Consider the following 16,309-nt stretch of genomic DNA (forward strand, 5'->3'; position numbering starts at 1 on the left):
CAGTAGTGCAGCCTGTGAGAAATGCCTTTTTCTTCCTATTTTACCTTAATGTTCACTAGACTGTGCTGCTGTCTCTGAAAACCAGCATATCCGAGAAAAGGAACAAAGAGCAAACTCAGACAGGTTAAGTTCAAAGCTGAGGTCACTCCTCATGGAGGCCAGAATAAGCGAACGCGTTTTATTGATTAGAAGTTCACCTGTGCTAGAGACGTGCCTGCACAGACGATAAGCCATATAAAGGATGCTTTAACACCCTCAAAGATGTAGTTGGTTTATAAATGGGCTTCTGCAAGAGGTGTTTTCACGCTCCAACAGGCACAGTCTGTTTTAAATACTGCAGGGAGACAAACCTGCCTGTTTCCCTGACAAATCTGTTTTTAACACAGCCACAGTGGACATCAGTAACACTCAAATCTCTTAACTTGCTAAACATAAAGAGAGAATCTGGATTGAGTCCTACAAACTGCATCTTTTTTTCTAACTCTTTGCTTGTTTGTTTTTTAAAACAGGTGATGCCAAATCAGAAGAAACGGCCAATAAGGAGGCAGGAGAGGAGAAACCAGAAGAGGACAACGACTATCACCGTAGTGACGAGCAGGTAAGCCGGACGGACTGCAACATTTGCTCCTCGTTTCCTGCCTCCAGGGCCTTCTCGAGTGGCAGCCTCTCTTCTACTTTGTTACATTTCAGAAAAGCACATCCCCCCCACTTGCTTTGAGATATCGGCCTCCGTTCTGGCACAATCTTAATCCTCGGACCTCACTGTCAACTGTTTTTTAATTCTAGATATGTTTTGCTGAAGAGAAAGTCTTTGTGAAAACTGTTGACAGCAAAGTCTGAGGATAATTCAGGCCATCGGGTACATTATGGTGTCCACGGCACCGGGAAAAACAAAAAACCCAAACATAATCCCGTCCTTTGCTTTATTAGTACGGAAATGGATCTAAGGAACAGCACTTGAGTTGTTTTCAGTCTAATTATGTTTTATATTTTGCACAAAAGTCCACAAGGCAGGGAAGTATATATATTTTTCCTTTTAGCAAATACTGGAAGTGAATCGGGTAAAATAATTATGGGTTACAAAGCATTGTGTCAGGAACAAAAGCACCAAGGAATAAAAATACTGTTTGTGATAATTGTTTGTACAATTGCCTTAAAAGCCTGAACATCAATTATTGCCTTTATAAAAGTGGCCCCCTTGTGGTTTACCAGGCTGTTTCACAATTACTGGGTTCTTTTGTCTTTCGGCTGTTTGATTTGCACGGAGCCACACAGACACCACAGCGACACACCACTGCTACCCACTGAACATATTTAAAATGAAAATGGGCCTTTTCTTGATTCCATTTGTATTCCGGTGCGTTCTTAAGCCCCGAAAAATGGCATTAATAATGCAGCGAGAGTGGAGTTACTATTGTTGCCGGACAGACGCCATGTGGAAATAATGACTCGCTCTTTGTTGTACAGGCTGAAAAATTGATCTTGTTCGAGTTTTAGCTGTTGCTTTTCTAAAGAATTAGATTTATATTTAAAAACACAAAACAACCACTTCTTTGCTGCCATGTGGGAAAGACAGGCTGCCCTGATGAGGGTGAAGATCTTGCCCTTTGGATACTCGGCAGCAGTGCAGAATGCACTCGGAATAGCTAATACAGTGGGCTGCGTGAGCTGAATGCAGTGATGTCAGATGTAACTCAGAGGGGTGGGAATGGAAAATAAGATGAGACATGGAAAAGAGACGAAGTGTAGGAGAGAAAGGTGATATCAGATCACCATGCAGGGGGGTGAGGTGATCATAAATACGATTCTCTGGGTTTTATGTCGGAGGGAAGTCTAATGTGAGATGATGGAAAAGGTGAGCCTCATCAGAACATGCAGAAAGGAAATGGCTGAAATAAGAGGATGATGATGGTGCACGCTCTTAAAAGTAGGGAGCTTTTAGATCAGAAGGGAGTGAAAAGAAGAAAAGGGGGGAAAAAAGCCCTTTCACACAAAAATACAACCTTGATTTCAGGAAGGCTGCTGCATTGATGAGACTGGCTGCGGACACATATGTGATGTGGCAGGAAATCATAATACAGAGTGTCGTCCTGCATACATTGACCAGTCGGATAAATGCAAGCGCACGCTGCTGGCAGGTCACATTATCACTGGAGTGGTGTTTTTCTGAAGTCATTTATACTTTGTGTGAAAAAGGGCTACTCCTGCTGTCAAATACTGCAGTTTGCTCCTTATTCTATATATAGAGGTGATGTTTGTGGTGTATCCAGGACTTCATATTTAGGCTTCCTTCGTGTAATATCATGTACTTTGATTGACAAACCAAGTTCCAAAAATGCTGAGATTTTATAAAATCTATAAAATGTAAATCGGTGCAGTACCGTATTTGCAAACAATTTTACCTAGAGACTGCAAATAACCAAGATGTTTCCGACCAGTCTTTAGGCCTGTGCGATTGGGCCTTGGACTGCCTGGGAGTTTGGATTTTCACAAATCCCCAGCGTAAAACTCTGCCAAATCAAACATGCAGAGCTACCTGTTGTGGTTGAGACCCTTGGGATAAGGGAACAGCTGAAAGAAGCTTTATTGGGGTTTTTGGTCATTTTAGTTTAAAAAAAATATTCTCGTTATTCTCGTTGAAGTAATTTGATGGCATGGCTCTGCAAAACGGGATGTTGCATCTCTGAGCAGATGGAAGTGAAAACAGCAGTTTCATTCGGGGGGAATGAAGATGAAGAGCAATTTTCTCCCAGAAATCAATGGCCCCTTCATCACTGAGATGTAATAACCAGCAGGCGTTGTGAGCATGCACGGAAGACTTCCAGAACGCTTCCCCGCTGTCTTCTGGACGACCTTTTAGAGCATAACCTTGGGGTGTTGCTAGGCGAGAAAGAAACTTGCAACAAGCTCATCTAAAAAGGGAGAAACTAAATTCCTGATAAAAGCTGCAATTAATCAGAGCAGCCTACTTTTGCAGCAAAGCATGAAGCTCGTTACTGAGGTTAATGTTTCCAGACGAGGTATAAAGTCTCCGGATGGGGTCACCTTCAGGCTCTTATCAAATTTTGATGGAGTCAGAACAGATTGTGTAAATTTAATAAACTACAGCTATTTTGGGTTTAAAGAGTCTACTTTGGAGACATTGGCGAGAGCAGCTTTGGTCTGAATTATTTATTGAAGTCTCCAAATGTAATTTATCAGAGATCCAAATTCAAAACCCACACAGACAAACTTTTACTCCACACAGAAGACGGTGCAGATAGAAATGTTGCATCAGCGCTCTGCAAGCATTCGGGACTCGGCAACACGGTGTAAAGCTTTCTCTTCATGACTCCTGAAGGCTCGTGCGATATTTTCTTGATACGCCTCTCCCTTGCATCATCACGTCTGTGTGTTTAGCTGAAGCGGGAGTCCTCGGCTCTGTGAGCACGTCACTAATCTATTTTAATGTAATGAAACTGCCTTGCAGCCTGCTATCAAGCTGCCGTGGAGTCCAGATCACTGCTAAGGGTTTTATTTCACATTATGAGCCTCCCTCATTGCCAGCACCACTGGAAAGCAGATATATTACGAATCTGTTTTTTGCTTATTGAAGGGCAGGCTGCTCACTGAAGCACTGCCAGTGTTTACTTGAGAGCAGAGATGATTTCCAAGTTTAAACAGAAACCAGGGTAATGTTAGCTCTCCCCGTCTCAAAAGAGAAAGATGAAAAGAGGAAGAGGAACACCCACAAATGAAGAAATCCAACGCTTCTGCCTTTGTCTCTTGATATGTGGCGCTGGAGCTCAGTAGCAGTAATGCATTCTGACTCCCGCTACCATCCACTGCCAAAAACCACCTACCGTGTTACCTCAGGGGGGAGACAAATGAATGGGCCAATGGCATTGAGTGTCGGTCGCGTGAAAGAAGCCAATAAACAAAAGAAAGCAGCAGAGGTTCAGTGAGATGTTGTGAGGAAGCAGAGGAGGAAATCAACACCAGCTTCAGGTTGAGTTTTTATGAGAAGGTGGGTGAAACCAGCTACAAATCCACCTGAAGTCTTCGGTTTCTTCACACATACCGTGTGAGCTGAATCAGTCTCTGCGGCCGGACTTCTTGGTTTCATGTCTTTGCAAAAGAGATGCTGTAGGAAAGGTGGAAATATGTTTGTAGAGGTGGGCAGGCTACAGTTCTGGTTACACAACCAAAACTAAATTGTTGAATGGATTATAAATGGAGGGCAAACCAAATATTGTGGTTGTTCACAGCCTCAGTGACAAAAAACTGACAAATTGGGCTTAAAGGCTGTTTAGTTATCCAGACTGAACGCATTTCTGTCATTCTTTAAATGCAGTATTGAAGATTGAAGCGGTTTTCACAATGTTGGGATAAATCAGGTTTGGCGATTGTCTGCCATCTCTGTGTTCACTGGACGGTTACCTGCTTTATACATTTATCAGCACAATCAACTAAACCTCAGCTTTGTACCAAGCTTTTTAATGTCTACTTCAGCCGAGTTGGATAATTTTCTCACATTCAGCTCTGCTGGGTGAAAAGTTCTGCAGGACTTGTGAATTCAGCCATGAGGTTTTTGACCTTTGCGGAGGTGGAAATTTTGACCTTTAGGTGCTGCCAGGTGAAACTTTCTGGGCTTCTCAAAGTAAGAAGGTGGTTCTTATAAAGACTGCAGATGTCTAAGTTGTTCTGAACTTTCCTCTAAACCAAAGTGTTTATATATTTATTTATATTTCACTTTAAACACATGACTACAGTTTGACTGTGAAACAGCAGCATTTTAAACAGCTTGAGTTTTTTTGTGCTCTGTCAATCATGTAACACTAGATTCACGCTGATATTCAGGTCAGGGCTCTGCGGTGGACACGCTCTACATTGTCACTGATGCTAGCTCTAGCACTGCCCTACTACTTGCTCTTCAAAAGGAACCTTGTGATCCCTCGTGGTGGTGTTCTCGATAAGGATCCAAACATTCATACCGTCTGAAAACCTGTTCACAACACTCTTATATTTAAAAAATCTCCACTTGTAGCACTTTAGCATGAAACCGTTTTTAATGGCCTTATAAAATGATAAGATCATGTACCCACACTTCAGTGGACGCAGGATTTAAATCCTCATCTTCTGTCTCCTAACAGGTCAGCATCTGCTTGGAGTGCAACAGCAGCAAGCTTCGCGGTCTGAAGCGCAAGTGGATCCGCTGTTCAGCACAAGCCACGGTCCTCCACCTCAAGAAGTTCATTGCCAAAAAGCTTAACCTGACATCATTTAATGAGGTACAGATAATATCACGCTCCACCAGCCCGGGAAACACAATGATGACAGGGAAATGAGTCTGTCACGAACTAAATGTAGTTTTAGTGTAAAATTAAAGCTGTAAAGGAAGCAGTTCAAGAGGAAACACTCCTCCCTCAGCGGTTGTTATTTCCATGTTGATAACCTTGAGAGTCTGCATCACTCTGATCCTTTTATTGCTCAAAGCTAGACTTAACCTGTACATTTGAAGCTTTCTACTGGCCTTAATTACAAAGGAACAGAAATGGCTCCATATGTTTGTTCTTAGAGTTTAAATTAATCCTCATGTTATCTGATGCTGAGCCTCAGTGAGACCCTTAAGGCCATTTTCAGTCTGAAAGGAGCTGTTTTTGCTACTCCCCCTCCCTTTAAACCAACTATATTTTCACTAGTTGCCCCTTGTAAACAGAAAGTTTGAACAGCAAGTGGGTGGGGCTTCTTTGCCCAGTCATATCAGGAATATCTTTGACATTGTTCAGATTCAGAAGTGGGTTAAAGCTAAAAAGCAGCTAGAAGCTGAGGATCACAAGCAGCCTGACCAGCAGCTAGAGGCGTGACCCGCATCCTGACACCATCATTTCAAACATTATAAATCCAAAACCGAAAAACTCCACAAAACCCCAGGACCATGACACTTACAGGCTTTCTTTCCAGGAAGTTTTACAATAATTCCTACAGTAGTTTGTGATTAAACATTGAGATTGTGGATTACTGCTTTTAGTCATTTTAATTCCTGTTCTTACAAAAACATTGTGTTTCTTTTTCCAGAAATGGATTTGTAGCAAATTGGAACAAATCTCTTAATTCTTGGCGCTTGTTTTAAGTTTTCGGAGCACCAGCTGGCCCGTGTGGGCCCTGCGTATCAGAAAGTTTTAGTTAATTGCAAGAAATTGCATAAAAGGTCACTTTATTGTAATTCTTCTGTACTGACTCATACAATGCCTTTTGTGTTTGTTATATTTAGCAGGAAACAAGCCCATATGAGATCTAATTTTTCTATTAATTATCGTTACCACCCTGTTATAAGCAGCGGGGGATGGGAGGGTGGAGGGGATGGGAGGGTGGAGGGGAGTAGGCGATAATTTGACAGATGGATTTTTAGATTGAATCATCAGTCGCCTCCTTGTCGTCGATTTTTCTGTTTTCTCCGTGTCTTTTTTTTTTTTTTTTTAACTGGCTGTCACAGAGATGAGTGGGTAGGCTCCATCATATCGTCGGCCTCCATAACACAGCTTTGGCGAGGCGGATGCTCTCCCAGCCAGCCATTGTTGTCCTATCTACTGACTATCAAAAGATGCTGTTTGAAACGATTTCTGCTTTCAATGCAGAGCCGAGCGCAGAGCATTGTCAGGGATCAGTACACCAGTTACTCATTGATCATGTTTGTAAACCCGTCGTTGTGGCCACGTCAGCCATCTGAATGTCTCTGCAGGAAGTGTTTCCATTCGGATGAAATGAGGATAAAAGGAATGCCCAGAATGGAGGAAAATCAGGGATCGATTCCTGGAATCAAATAGATTTTGTTAGGTCTAATTTGATGACGATATAAAGACAATAAAGATGTTGTTCTTATTATTAAGCATTATAAATGTGCTACTAGAATAAGCACATTTTTGTTGGCATTTAAAAGACTATATCTTGGAAAAAGCTAATCTTCCAATCTTAAAGTTTCACATATAGGAGATGCGTTTTTAAACATCCATTATTTCTTTTTTTACACACTCTAAAATCGGTCCCTGTGTTTAGCTGTGTTTAATCCATTTTTTAAACTTTGTGTGATTTCAGTTCAATGGCACTAGTTCACAACAGCAGTCGCCTCAGAATGCTTTAAACTGTAAATTTAATAATAGAAAATTAACCAAGCACTTGGCAGCTGTGGAGACGAAGAACTCCCTTTAAACAGGAAGAGACGTCCAACCAGGCTTAGGCCCGGGCAGCAATCAATCGCTGATCCAGCTGTAACTATAAGCTCTGTGAAAAGCCAAACTTAATTTTAAGAGTCCCAAATCCAACGTGGGAAACTGGAAAGATGAAGGCTCTGCCTCCCGTTCTACTTTAAGGAGCTCCGGGAAACACAAGCCAGAGGGTCTGAGAGGGATGAGTGCTCTATTGGGGGTCTTTAAGTTACGATGGGACCTGATTATTCAAGAAATTAAATTAAATTGTGGTTTTAACAGGAAGCCAAGGAAGAGAGACTAATGTGGGTGAGATGACTCTCTTACTCATTCCTGTTAATACTCTCTGTGACATTTCAGGGAAACCTCTGAAGGCTTGTCAGGAAGCTTTTAGAGCAACCTCATAAGGAATTTCAATAATTCAGCCCTTTAAGTAGCAAATGAATGGACAAGTTTTCCAGCATCACTAGAAATGATTCATTTGGTTTAAAATCTCATAGAACAAAATTCAGAAGATCACAGTTATCCTTTGATTGGTTTTGGTGTGCCAGATTCTGGTTTCCTTCTTAGATTGCTTTTTAATATTTTTCATTCAGCATCTCATTTTTCAGATTTTCATTGTGAGCATCTCTGCTTAGATAATGATGATTTAATAAGTTTCTTCAGGGTTTAAGGGTAAAAAGCATCTCAGCTGCACAACTCAATTTCAGATTTATGTTTTTGTTTTGTCGGACAGAAAACCTGATTGGAGAATGAAATTCTTCCCCTGAATTTTATTCTCCAATCAGACCTGGACCGTTTCAACTCCTCCCAGCCTTAAAATGTGCTCTCTGTGAGAGCCAGCAGGTGGCGCTGTGGCAGTGTCCCTCCCCAGCCTTCACTTTCTCTCCCTCCCTGTGTGCCTCTCAGTATTGATTGGCAGATGCAGATGCGAGGAGCTGCTCAGAAGAATATCAATGCCGGCTTCACGGGGGAGCGGTAGATTTGGCGAGCCGGCCTCGTGTTCAGTATCGAACTTTTGGATTCTCTGTGCGGGTGCCAGGGGCCACTCGATGTCAAAATGAGCCCCCCACTCACCCATCCACCCACCCAGCTACATCTCCAGGAAACACTGATGTTAGAATAGAGAGAAAGAGGGAAAAATAGTAGATTTTCACTTTGTCCTCGCACTAAACAGATGCAGCAGAGACCTCCAGCATACGCCGCTCATATTAACGTCATGTTGTTATCTACTCTAACTACTCTTGCACAAATCGGGTCAGATATCGTTCAGTAATTTGTTTCTCTGCTTCTTTTCTCAGCTGGACATTTTATGCAACGAGGAAATCTTGGGGAAGGACCACACTTTGAAATTTGTTGTTGTTACAAGATGGAGATTTAAGGTAAAAGACAAATGAGTTCTGAGTTTGAGACTGGTATTACCGGTAATATCCAGTTGAATCAATTTCACTGAAATGTTTTTGCTATGTGGACACTTATCAACTGAAAACTAATCAGCTGACTACAGACCGTTCATGCATTGATATAATCAGCTAATATTGGCGGCTTTTCCCCAGAAATAAACTCCGATGGCAGAAGCAACATGAGTAACAGTTAGCATCTCGTTAGATAAAGCTAGTTATCAAAGCTGCTTGTTGGCTGCTGTTATTCCTTCTGCATATCATGTTTAATTCAATTCAGTTTTATTTATACAGCGCCAAACTAAAACAGCAGTCACCTCAAGGTGCTTTATAATGTAAGGTAGACCCTACAATAATAGCATTTACACACATGGTGCTTAGATTTGTAAGAAAAACTGAATTTGAACACAGAGTTTGGCCAACATATCTACAGTGTTTGCTGCAGCAGTGAAGCAGTCCTTTGGTTTCTCTGGCTGATGTAATCTTCTCATCTAGAGTCTATACCATACAACTGCCTTTATGAGTACCCAGTGAAATTTCAGTTTTGCAGCGTAGGTCACAAAAAACTTCCTAGAAGGACGTCCTCCCAATTCCTTTTCAAGCTTGTTTGGAAGTTATACAGTACGTAATAAGTTTATTAGATCACCTGCTGTAAAAACAAAAACACACAGACTGTAGAAATCTGTCAAAAACTGGCTTAAAATTAAAGATAATATCATTTATTAGGAAAATAAACTGAGTTCACATTTTTGTACTCAGATCTGCAAACTAGACTTCTTTTAATTAATCGAGCGTAACATTCGGCTTCTTGAAAATGAGGACAAATTATGTTCTTAAAGCAACTTCCCCAAATTCAAAGACTTGTGTACCAGTTAACAGTAGCGTAAACAGAGACATGTGTTGATACATCACGTCTCCACCTGTAACAGTTAATGTGCAACAACTAAGTCTCTGCTGTAGGTGGAAACCCATTTAGTCAATCTGTTATTTCTCGTAGAAGAACCTAAACTATAGCACTTAAACATTAGTATCATATTTTCTAAGCCAATCCATGCTTCAGTGCAGTTAATAAGCTAATTGTGAATGGTTTAAGGCCTTTTGCTCGAGCTTGTGTTTTGCTTGTTCCTTGCAGAAATCCCCCCTCCTGCTCCATTACAGACCCAAGATGGATCTGCTGTAGCTACAACGGACACAGTGGTTGTTTTTTACTTTTCTTTCTGGCCCAGTGGCCGCGGACTGTGCCGAAACCTTTTTAATTTATGCAAAGACGATCAACCAACACCAAGCAAACGCCCGACGGTAAAAGTCAACACAAGCCAGCAAACGTCCATCTAACGGGGAGGGAAAGTGGGACAAACCGACACAAACTGGCCGCCTCTCCAGCACAGACACTGCAACACTGGCGTGTGTTTTTAGAAACTAAAACAACCATTTTTTTCCCCTGGTCTGCTACATCCTACATATGTGAACGAAAAAAAAAGAAAAAAAATATGGAGAAAAAGCATATATTTATACTTTTGTACAGAAGAGACACACGGAACCAAGACACTACTGGTGCTCTGTTTACACGCAAACAAGATGTCGGGAATCGTGTGGCCGTCTTTTCGAGCTCCATGCAGACTTCATCCTCCTGAGGTGATGACTGAGCAGAGAACAGGATTTTTTTTAATATAAAAAGGTGTTTTGTTCTTTTCACACTGCACTCGACACATCTTGGGAGCACAGAAAGTATATGGAGAAATTTATATAACAGGCATCAATTTTAACCTGTTTATCAAGTCTCTGATTTCCTTTTTTTTTTTTTTTTTTTTTTTGTTTAAATTTCATTTTGTTGCTTTGTCTAATTTGCTATTGGGTTCTCAATTGTCAATTGTGAATAGGCTAATTTTTTGTGTAGTTATTTATGTTCTATATACCAATATTGTACATAAAATGTCATTACAGAGAGAGAAAGAGATTGAAGAGAGACTTTAGACTGTTAAAAGAGAGTGGATCCCAGAAGTGCTATCTATATGTTGGGCAATAAATGTCCAGAGGTGATAAATTAGGATTTTTAAAGACAGACTCACTATCAGTATCAAATTATATAAATGCATTTTTATGTTGTCTGAGAAAGACACAAAACAGCTATATCAAATCCTCTGCCATTTATGTGTATGTGGGGTCTAAATGTGTTCCTTTGCCCCGATAGATGAACTTTTAGGGGGCCGATAAGGAGAAAGCTTCACCCCGACCTCATCCTTCCCATCTTGCCTGCCTTCAGTGGAACACATTTATTGTTAATTTTAGTTATATTAACACGTTTTAACATTACACAAAACACTCATGTCCGTAAATGCCTGGAAGATGTTTCATTTTTTAAACATTGTTTTCGGTACCCACCGTGCAGTCTTTTAATATCCGTCCCTGTGTTTCTGCAGTCTTTCAGTGGCAGCAGCACCAGGCAGGTGTATGCCCATACCACCCACATGTTTACAGCTTTTGGTTTGAGCTGCTAGCTGTAGATGTTTTTTGGCACCCTCCATCCTTCCAGACATTTCCTTCAGCTCCATTTTTACTGCAGAGCTACCGAAGCTGCAAGGTAGAAATGTAGAGATACAGACAACTCCCTCATCTTAACAGCCTCAGTGACGGTCTTATCATAGTTTCTTTTTTATGGTGAACATGGAAGTGAAGTGACATTTATTATAAACTTCAAGCTCGTCTCTTCAGATGGATTCAAACGTCACAGATGTGCCAGTTCTGCAAACATGAGTGCAGGTTAGCGATATCGCTATTTTCCATTTCTGGGTTTTACTTTGGTTAGTTCTCACTGCCAGCTGGAGAGCAAAGGTGCAAAGTCTTTAAGCGCATCAATACGACAGCATTTCTGAAAGAGAAGTGAATATTTTTAGGCTTGTAATCACACACAAAACAAAAGAAAATCAGTATAAAACTTGGATTTTTCTTTTTTTTGTTTTCCTTTTTTGCAGAGTAGCCAGTGTTCAATATTGTTGACTTAACAAGACGATTTTATGAGTCTTTTTGAAAGAAATATCGTGCAAATTCAGGTTTCTCAGCGAGGAGGCTGAGGTTTTTTTGAACATTTTGATAATGAAATGACTGCTGTTTGGTCATTTGGTGCTTATAGATGTGTGTTTCTGACCTTGAGGAGGATTGTTCCTCATGCGGGAGCATGCCGTTCTTAACTTTGTGACGCAGAAAACCGATGTTCTGTCAAAAGCAAAATGTCTTAACCCTAAAAATCCTGAACCGAACTGTCTTTGACCACAACTGGATCCCTGAGCAGCGTGTCAGACCTCAAGTAGTCTTACCTCACTGACTTCTCTTATCAGTAATTAAAAACGGCAGTTCAGCTTTTGTGTTGTATCGCCCCACAACAAGCCGTCTGTCTGTACGCTCATGTGTGGGGTTCCTATGCATCTTCAGATCTCAAAAGTCTGGTGGAGTGATTTGAAATTGGCCGACAAAGCAATGTGTAGGGACTCGTTAGGACCTATGACGTGTGTATTAAATGCATTATAGCCTACAGGTCTGTACAAAACCAGCTCTACCAAAACTCCTTCTGCATGCTTCATTCATGTGCTAACCTTTATGTTTCAAGGACCTTAATTCAGCTACCTTTTGTAGGGTGCTCATTGTTTATGGTTTTTATGTAAATCAATATTTTATTATTTTTTTTTAAAAAACGGTGAAATTTGAATTGGCCTGTCCAGAAATACCTCTCCAGGTATTTCTTCTCCTCCTCTTTGTTCTTCTTAATCTACTTGCTACAATAAATTTGCAAGCATAGAAAGTGATTAAAAACCAAAAACAATGAGCCTGGCCATGTTCTCAGCTCGTGGAAGAGTGTTGTGTTTGTACTAATCCCTGCAAACGTAATGTAATATCTGTGTGATATTATGTCTTTGTAAGTGCAGACTTGGTGTTTTAAAGGCTTATACTGATTATTTCGTAGTACTCGGACGAGTGTCGAGTACGCTTCCCGGAGCTATCACTGACACTGAGATCTGTGTTTTAAGTCCTCTGGTTTGCAGTCCTAGATCGTGATCGTGTTTTCTGCCGTTCGGCTGTCACAACTCGTTTGGAGTTCTCGTCGTGTTTGGTTGTCACTGATTAAATCTCTTTACTGTAATTCAGCGATTGAGCTGTAAAACATCCGACAAGGTGCTACTGTACTCACGACTACAAACGGAAAAGGTATAACACAGGACACTGCTCCGGAAACGCCCTTGTTTCACATCCACCTTTAAACATTCACTTTTTCCCTGCTTTGATCGTTAGTGTGCTCATCCTGGCCATCGTTCGCCACGATGAAGTCTTTCCAAATGTTTCAATCTGAATCATCTCTAAAGCCTTGAGCAGTTTACCTTGATGAAACCTTCTGGATCTGTTGCATTTGTGTGTCGATGAAAACTAAAAATAAAATTTAATGAGCCCAAATAGAACAACTCCAAGGCTTTTTCTGTCACACAAAGAGCAAAATTCTTGGATATGACAATGGTGTGCAGCTTTTACGTCACAATTAGAATTGTTTTGCCTCTCGTGCTTGTTTAGTTCTAAAAGCCCTGTGACCTGACGGAAAGGTGGAAAGGGCGAGGTCTTCGCCGCAGTGGCGGTCAGGCTGCGTCTCTGCTGCTGGTGCTCTCTATGGTGCTAACAACTATACACTTCAAACTTCAGAGACAGGGAGGAACTGTGTCGCGAAGCTCTCGTTCTCCTGCCGCCGTACGTGCTCCAGTCCTTGGGCGTCTGATGAAGAAGGTGCTCGATCCCCACCCTACTTTAAGATTGGGTTTCCCTACTTGTCTGGGCTCGCTTTGGAAAGGAAACAGAGGGAATTTTAAATAAGTCATAGACTGTGACGGGGCTGATGCTGTGAAAAATAAAAGAAAAGTGGTGAGAAATTGGGTGCACCAGCTGCAATTTCGTGCCTCAAAGAGAAACTCGCACTTATTACAGGCTTCACTGGTGAGATGTTTGCGCCTCCGAGTTCGATTGAGTCTCACTCCAATTTCTAACAGATAATTGGCTCTGAAAGACTAGAACATCCATGAATTTAAAGTCGTGTACAGCTGGTTGTGTTTTCGTCTACACGTTTCTCTCAGGAGGTTCGACCTTCTCGCCACCCGTGTGTAGATGATGCTGGCCGCATCTTGCGCCAGAACAGATCAATGTTCGCCTTTTTATTAGGACTAACATTGAGACATCAGTGCTGCTATGGCTGACAGGCAGGATAAGAGGCTTCCAGGAGGCCTGCAGATGGTGTTGCTATCTGCTCTGAAATGTCTCTGGCTCATCTCTGCTTTGACCCTGATCTCCTGTCAGCCTGTTTGTTAGCTCCTGCTGGGATCTCGGTGAAGCCCGGCCAAAGTTTAGCCGCTTCACGTGGACCGTCGAGTCTGAGCAGAGCGAGTTTGCTCCACCGCCATGACGGGAAGATGAGTAAACAGTTTATTCAGGCCGCTTTGAACAGTTTTCTGAGCTCGGAAACTTTCCTCCTCAGCGGCAGCCGCATTCATTTCAGCTTTCATTTCAGGCTTGTTGGCAGCAGAATTATTTCTGGCAACTTCAAATGGCTCTCCTGTGTTTACTCTGCTGTAATAAGCGTCCACTCTGGGAGTCTGGTAGCTTTCTTTGTTACCCAGCTCTCTTTCTCCCTCGTTTGAGTTCTCTGCAAGGCGCAGCAATCTCACAGGCTGGCTTTGTGTGCAGCAGAGACTGAGACCTCACTTGTATGAACCACATGAGCCACGTGAACTGAAACGGTCCAAAAAAATATAGATTTCATTTGGCCGGGGTGTCTCTTCAGAGCGTTTTGGAGCCGGCAGCCCTCGAGGGCACAGCGTCACGCTGCCACAGGTGGTACAGTTTGAAGAGCAAATGTTTGCTTAAATTATGGATTGTTTTGCTGCTTCGGGTGATTGTTCACTGCCGATCGGGGCAACAAAGTCTCATTTGCAAAGGCGCAGCAGTTGCGAACGACTCCAAACTATCAGCTTTAGCAACTCAGAACGAATCGGTCATCTGCTACTAAATCTCACAGTGACATTCCCCTGATGTTATCACCTGATCTGTCCAGTTTTGTATAAATATTTATTTATGCTGAAAAAGTGACCTCTGCAGTAGTTTTTAAGTGTTTGAGATTTATGCTCTTGCTCATAATTTTGCAGTTTTTTTCCCCCTTTCTTTGTGAAACTGAGCAGACTCGTACAGGAAAAATGGCTTAAATTATGACTCATTCCCCCTCTTTCATATTAAATAAAGTGTCGTCTTCGCAATGTGTGACAAAACACATGGGTCGTATTCATTAGGTCAAGTTTATTTAAAAAAAAAAAAGAAGAAAAAAAAGGTATGAATGTGGCAATGTGGTTATTGTATTGGCAAGGAAAACGTGCAATATACAGTTCCCAGATGGTTCCAGCCTTTTTTAAAAATTTTGAAATGATTTTTCTTTTTCCAGTCAGGTCCTCAGGTCACTAAATGCCTTCTGGTCCTGAGGGTGACCAGGGAATCTCAGAACATACACTAATGCACCCAAAATTCAAACGACTGGATTTTATTTTAGTCTCTTCTTGTTTTCCTGCTCCGCCGCTCTTCTTGTCACAAATACCCCAGACTTTTTTTTTTCTTTTTGGGTTTTGGTTTGCTTTCAGGTTAACACAGACTCTTATTCTGGTGTCCTTTTCCTTGCCTCCTTTTGTATTATTGTTATTTATTGCACATGTAATGAGTTGGTCTCCACTGTCATTTAATTCAAGGAGTTTTGGGGCTGGAATTTCTTTCATACAAAACTACAGAAGCTTTTGTCAAAACCTAAGTGTGTATTTCATCAATAAATGCCTTTAAAAGTGCTTCTGGTGCCGTGTTGATTGGATTTCTTTGGATTTGGAAGGCCGCCATTGATTTTGTTTATTTAACGTAGACAAAAAATGTAAAATGCACATTAGAATACACAGGCCATTAGATCAATCTGTACTCAGCTGCCACTTTGTAAGGTACTCCTCTTCAGCTGCCTGCAAACACATCTAATCAGCCAGTCACTTGGCAAGAACGCTGTGCATTTAGGCTTGTAGATATTTTAAGTGGTTTTGTGAACCTTAGGGATGCTTCTGCAGGAAAATTGCAGCAGACCTGCTATATCCAGAGGATGGCCTGAAAAAGAAAATACCAGACCTTGTTGATGTTAGAGGTCAGAGGAGGATGACTTCGAGCTGAAGGGAAGGATTAGTTCAAAGATACAGTTAAATGTAACCAAGGTATGCAGAAGAGTATCTGTGAACACACAGCAGCAGAAGATGCCGCATATTTGCATTATTGTTATGTAACCAGGAAGTCCACTGAGATGACTTTTACAAGCGAGACCTGATCAAAACAGCGGTGACCCAAAACATCTCACATGTTACAAATATAACAAAATATAAAAATATTAAAACATCAAGTGACTTTTCAAAGTGAACATCCAGATGTCTCCTTCACTGAATTCCTAATTTATGCTTTCGAACTCACCAGTAAATGGAGGTAGTTTAATTTTTGGGCTTTCTGTAAATTCTTCAAGATTACACAAGAGGTGGACGGCAGAAGATTCAAAAAATGTTGCTGGGTTTGACGAGTCTCGATTTTTACTGCAATATTCAGGAAGTAGAGTCAAAATGTGAACAACCATCCTGCTTTGTATCAACAGTTCAGGCTGCTCGTGGTGATGTCATGGTGTGGGGATATTTT

General features: G+C 41.4%; 1 protein-coding gene across 2 annotated transcripts in view; it reads left to right on the top strand.

Annotated features, from left to right (window-relative positions):
- LOC116311474 (polycomb group RING finger protein 3) overlaps window positions 1-15,438 on the top strand; it is a 68,410-nt gene extending 52,972 nt beyond the window's left edge. For both annotated transcript variants that reach the window (XM_031728600.2, XM_039621396.1), the window contains exons 7-10: window positions 510-598; window positions 5,133-5,270; window positions 8,486-8,566; window positions 9,717-15,438. In XM_031728600.2, coding sequence (XP_031584460.1) covers window positions 510-598; window positions 5,133-5,270; window positions 8,486-8,566; window positions 9,717-9,764 — 356 coding nt within the window. In that variant the 3' untranslated portion in view covers window positions 9,765-15,438. The remainder of the gene's footprint in view (window positions 1-509; window positions 599-5,132; window positions 5,271-8,485; window positions 8,567-9,716) is intronic.
- The last annotated feature ends 871 nt before the right edge of the window (window positions 15,439-16,309 follow it).

The sequence above is a fragment of the Oreochromis aureus genome, linkage group 2 (assembly GCF_013358895.1).
Source record: "Oreochromis aureus strain Israel breed Guangdong linkage group 2, ZZ_aureus, whole genome shotgun sequence".
NCBI classification, from domain to species: Eukaryota; Metazoa; Chordata; class Actinopteri; order Cichliformes; family Cichlidae; genus Oreochromis; species Oreochromis aureus.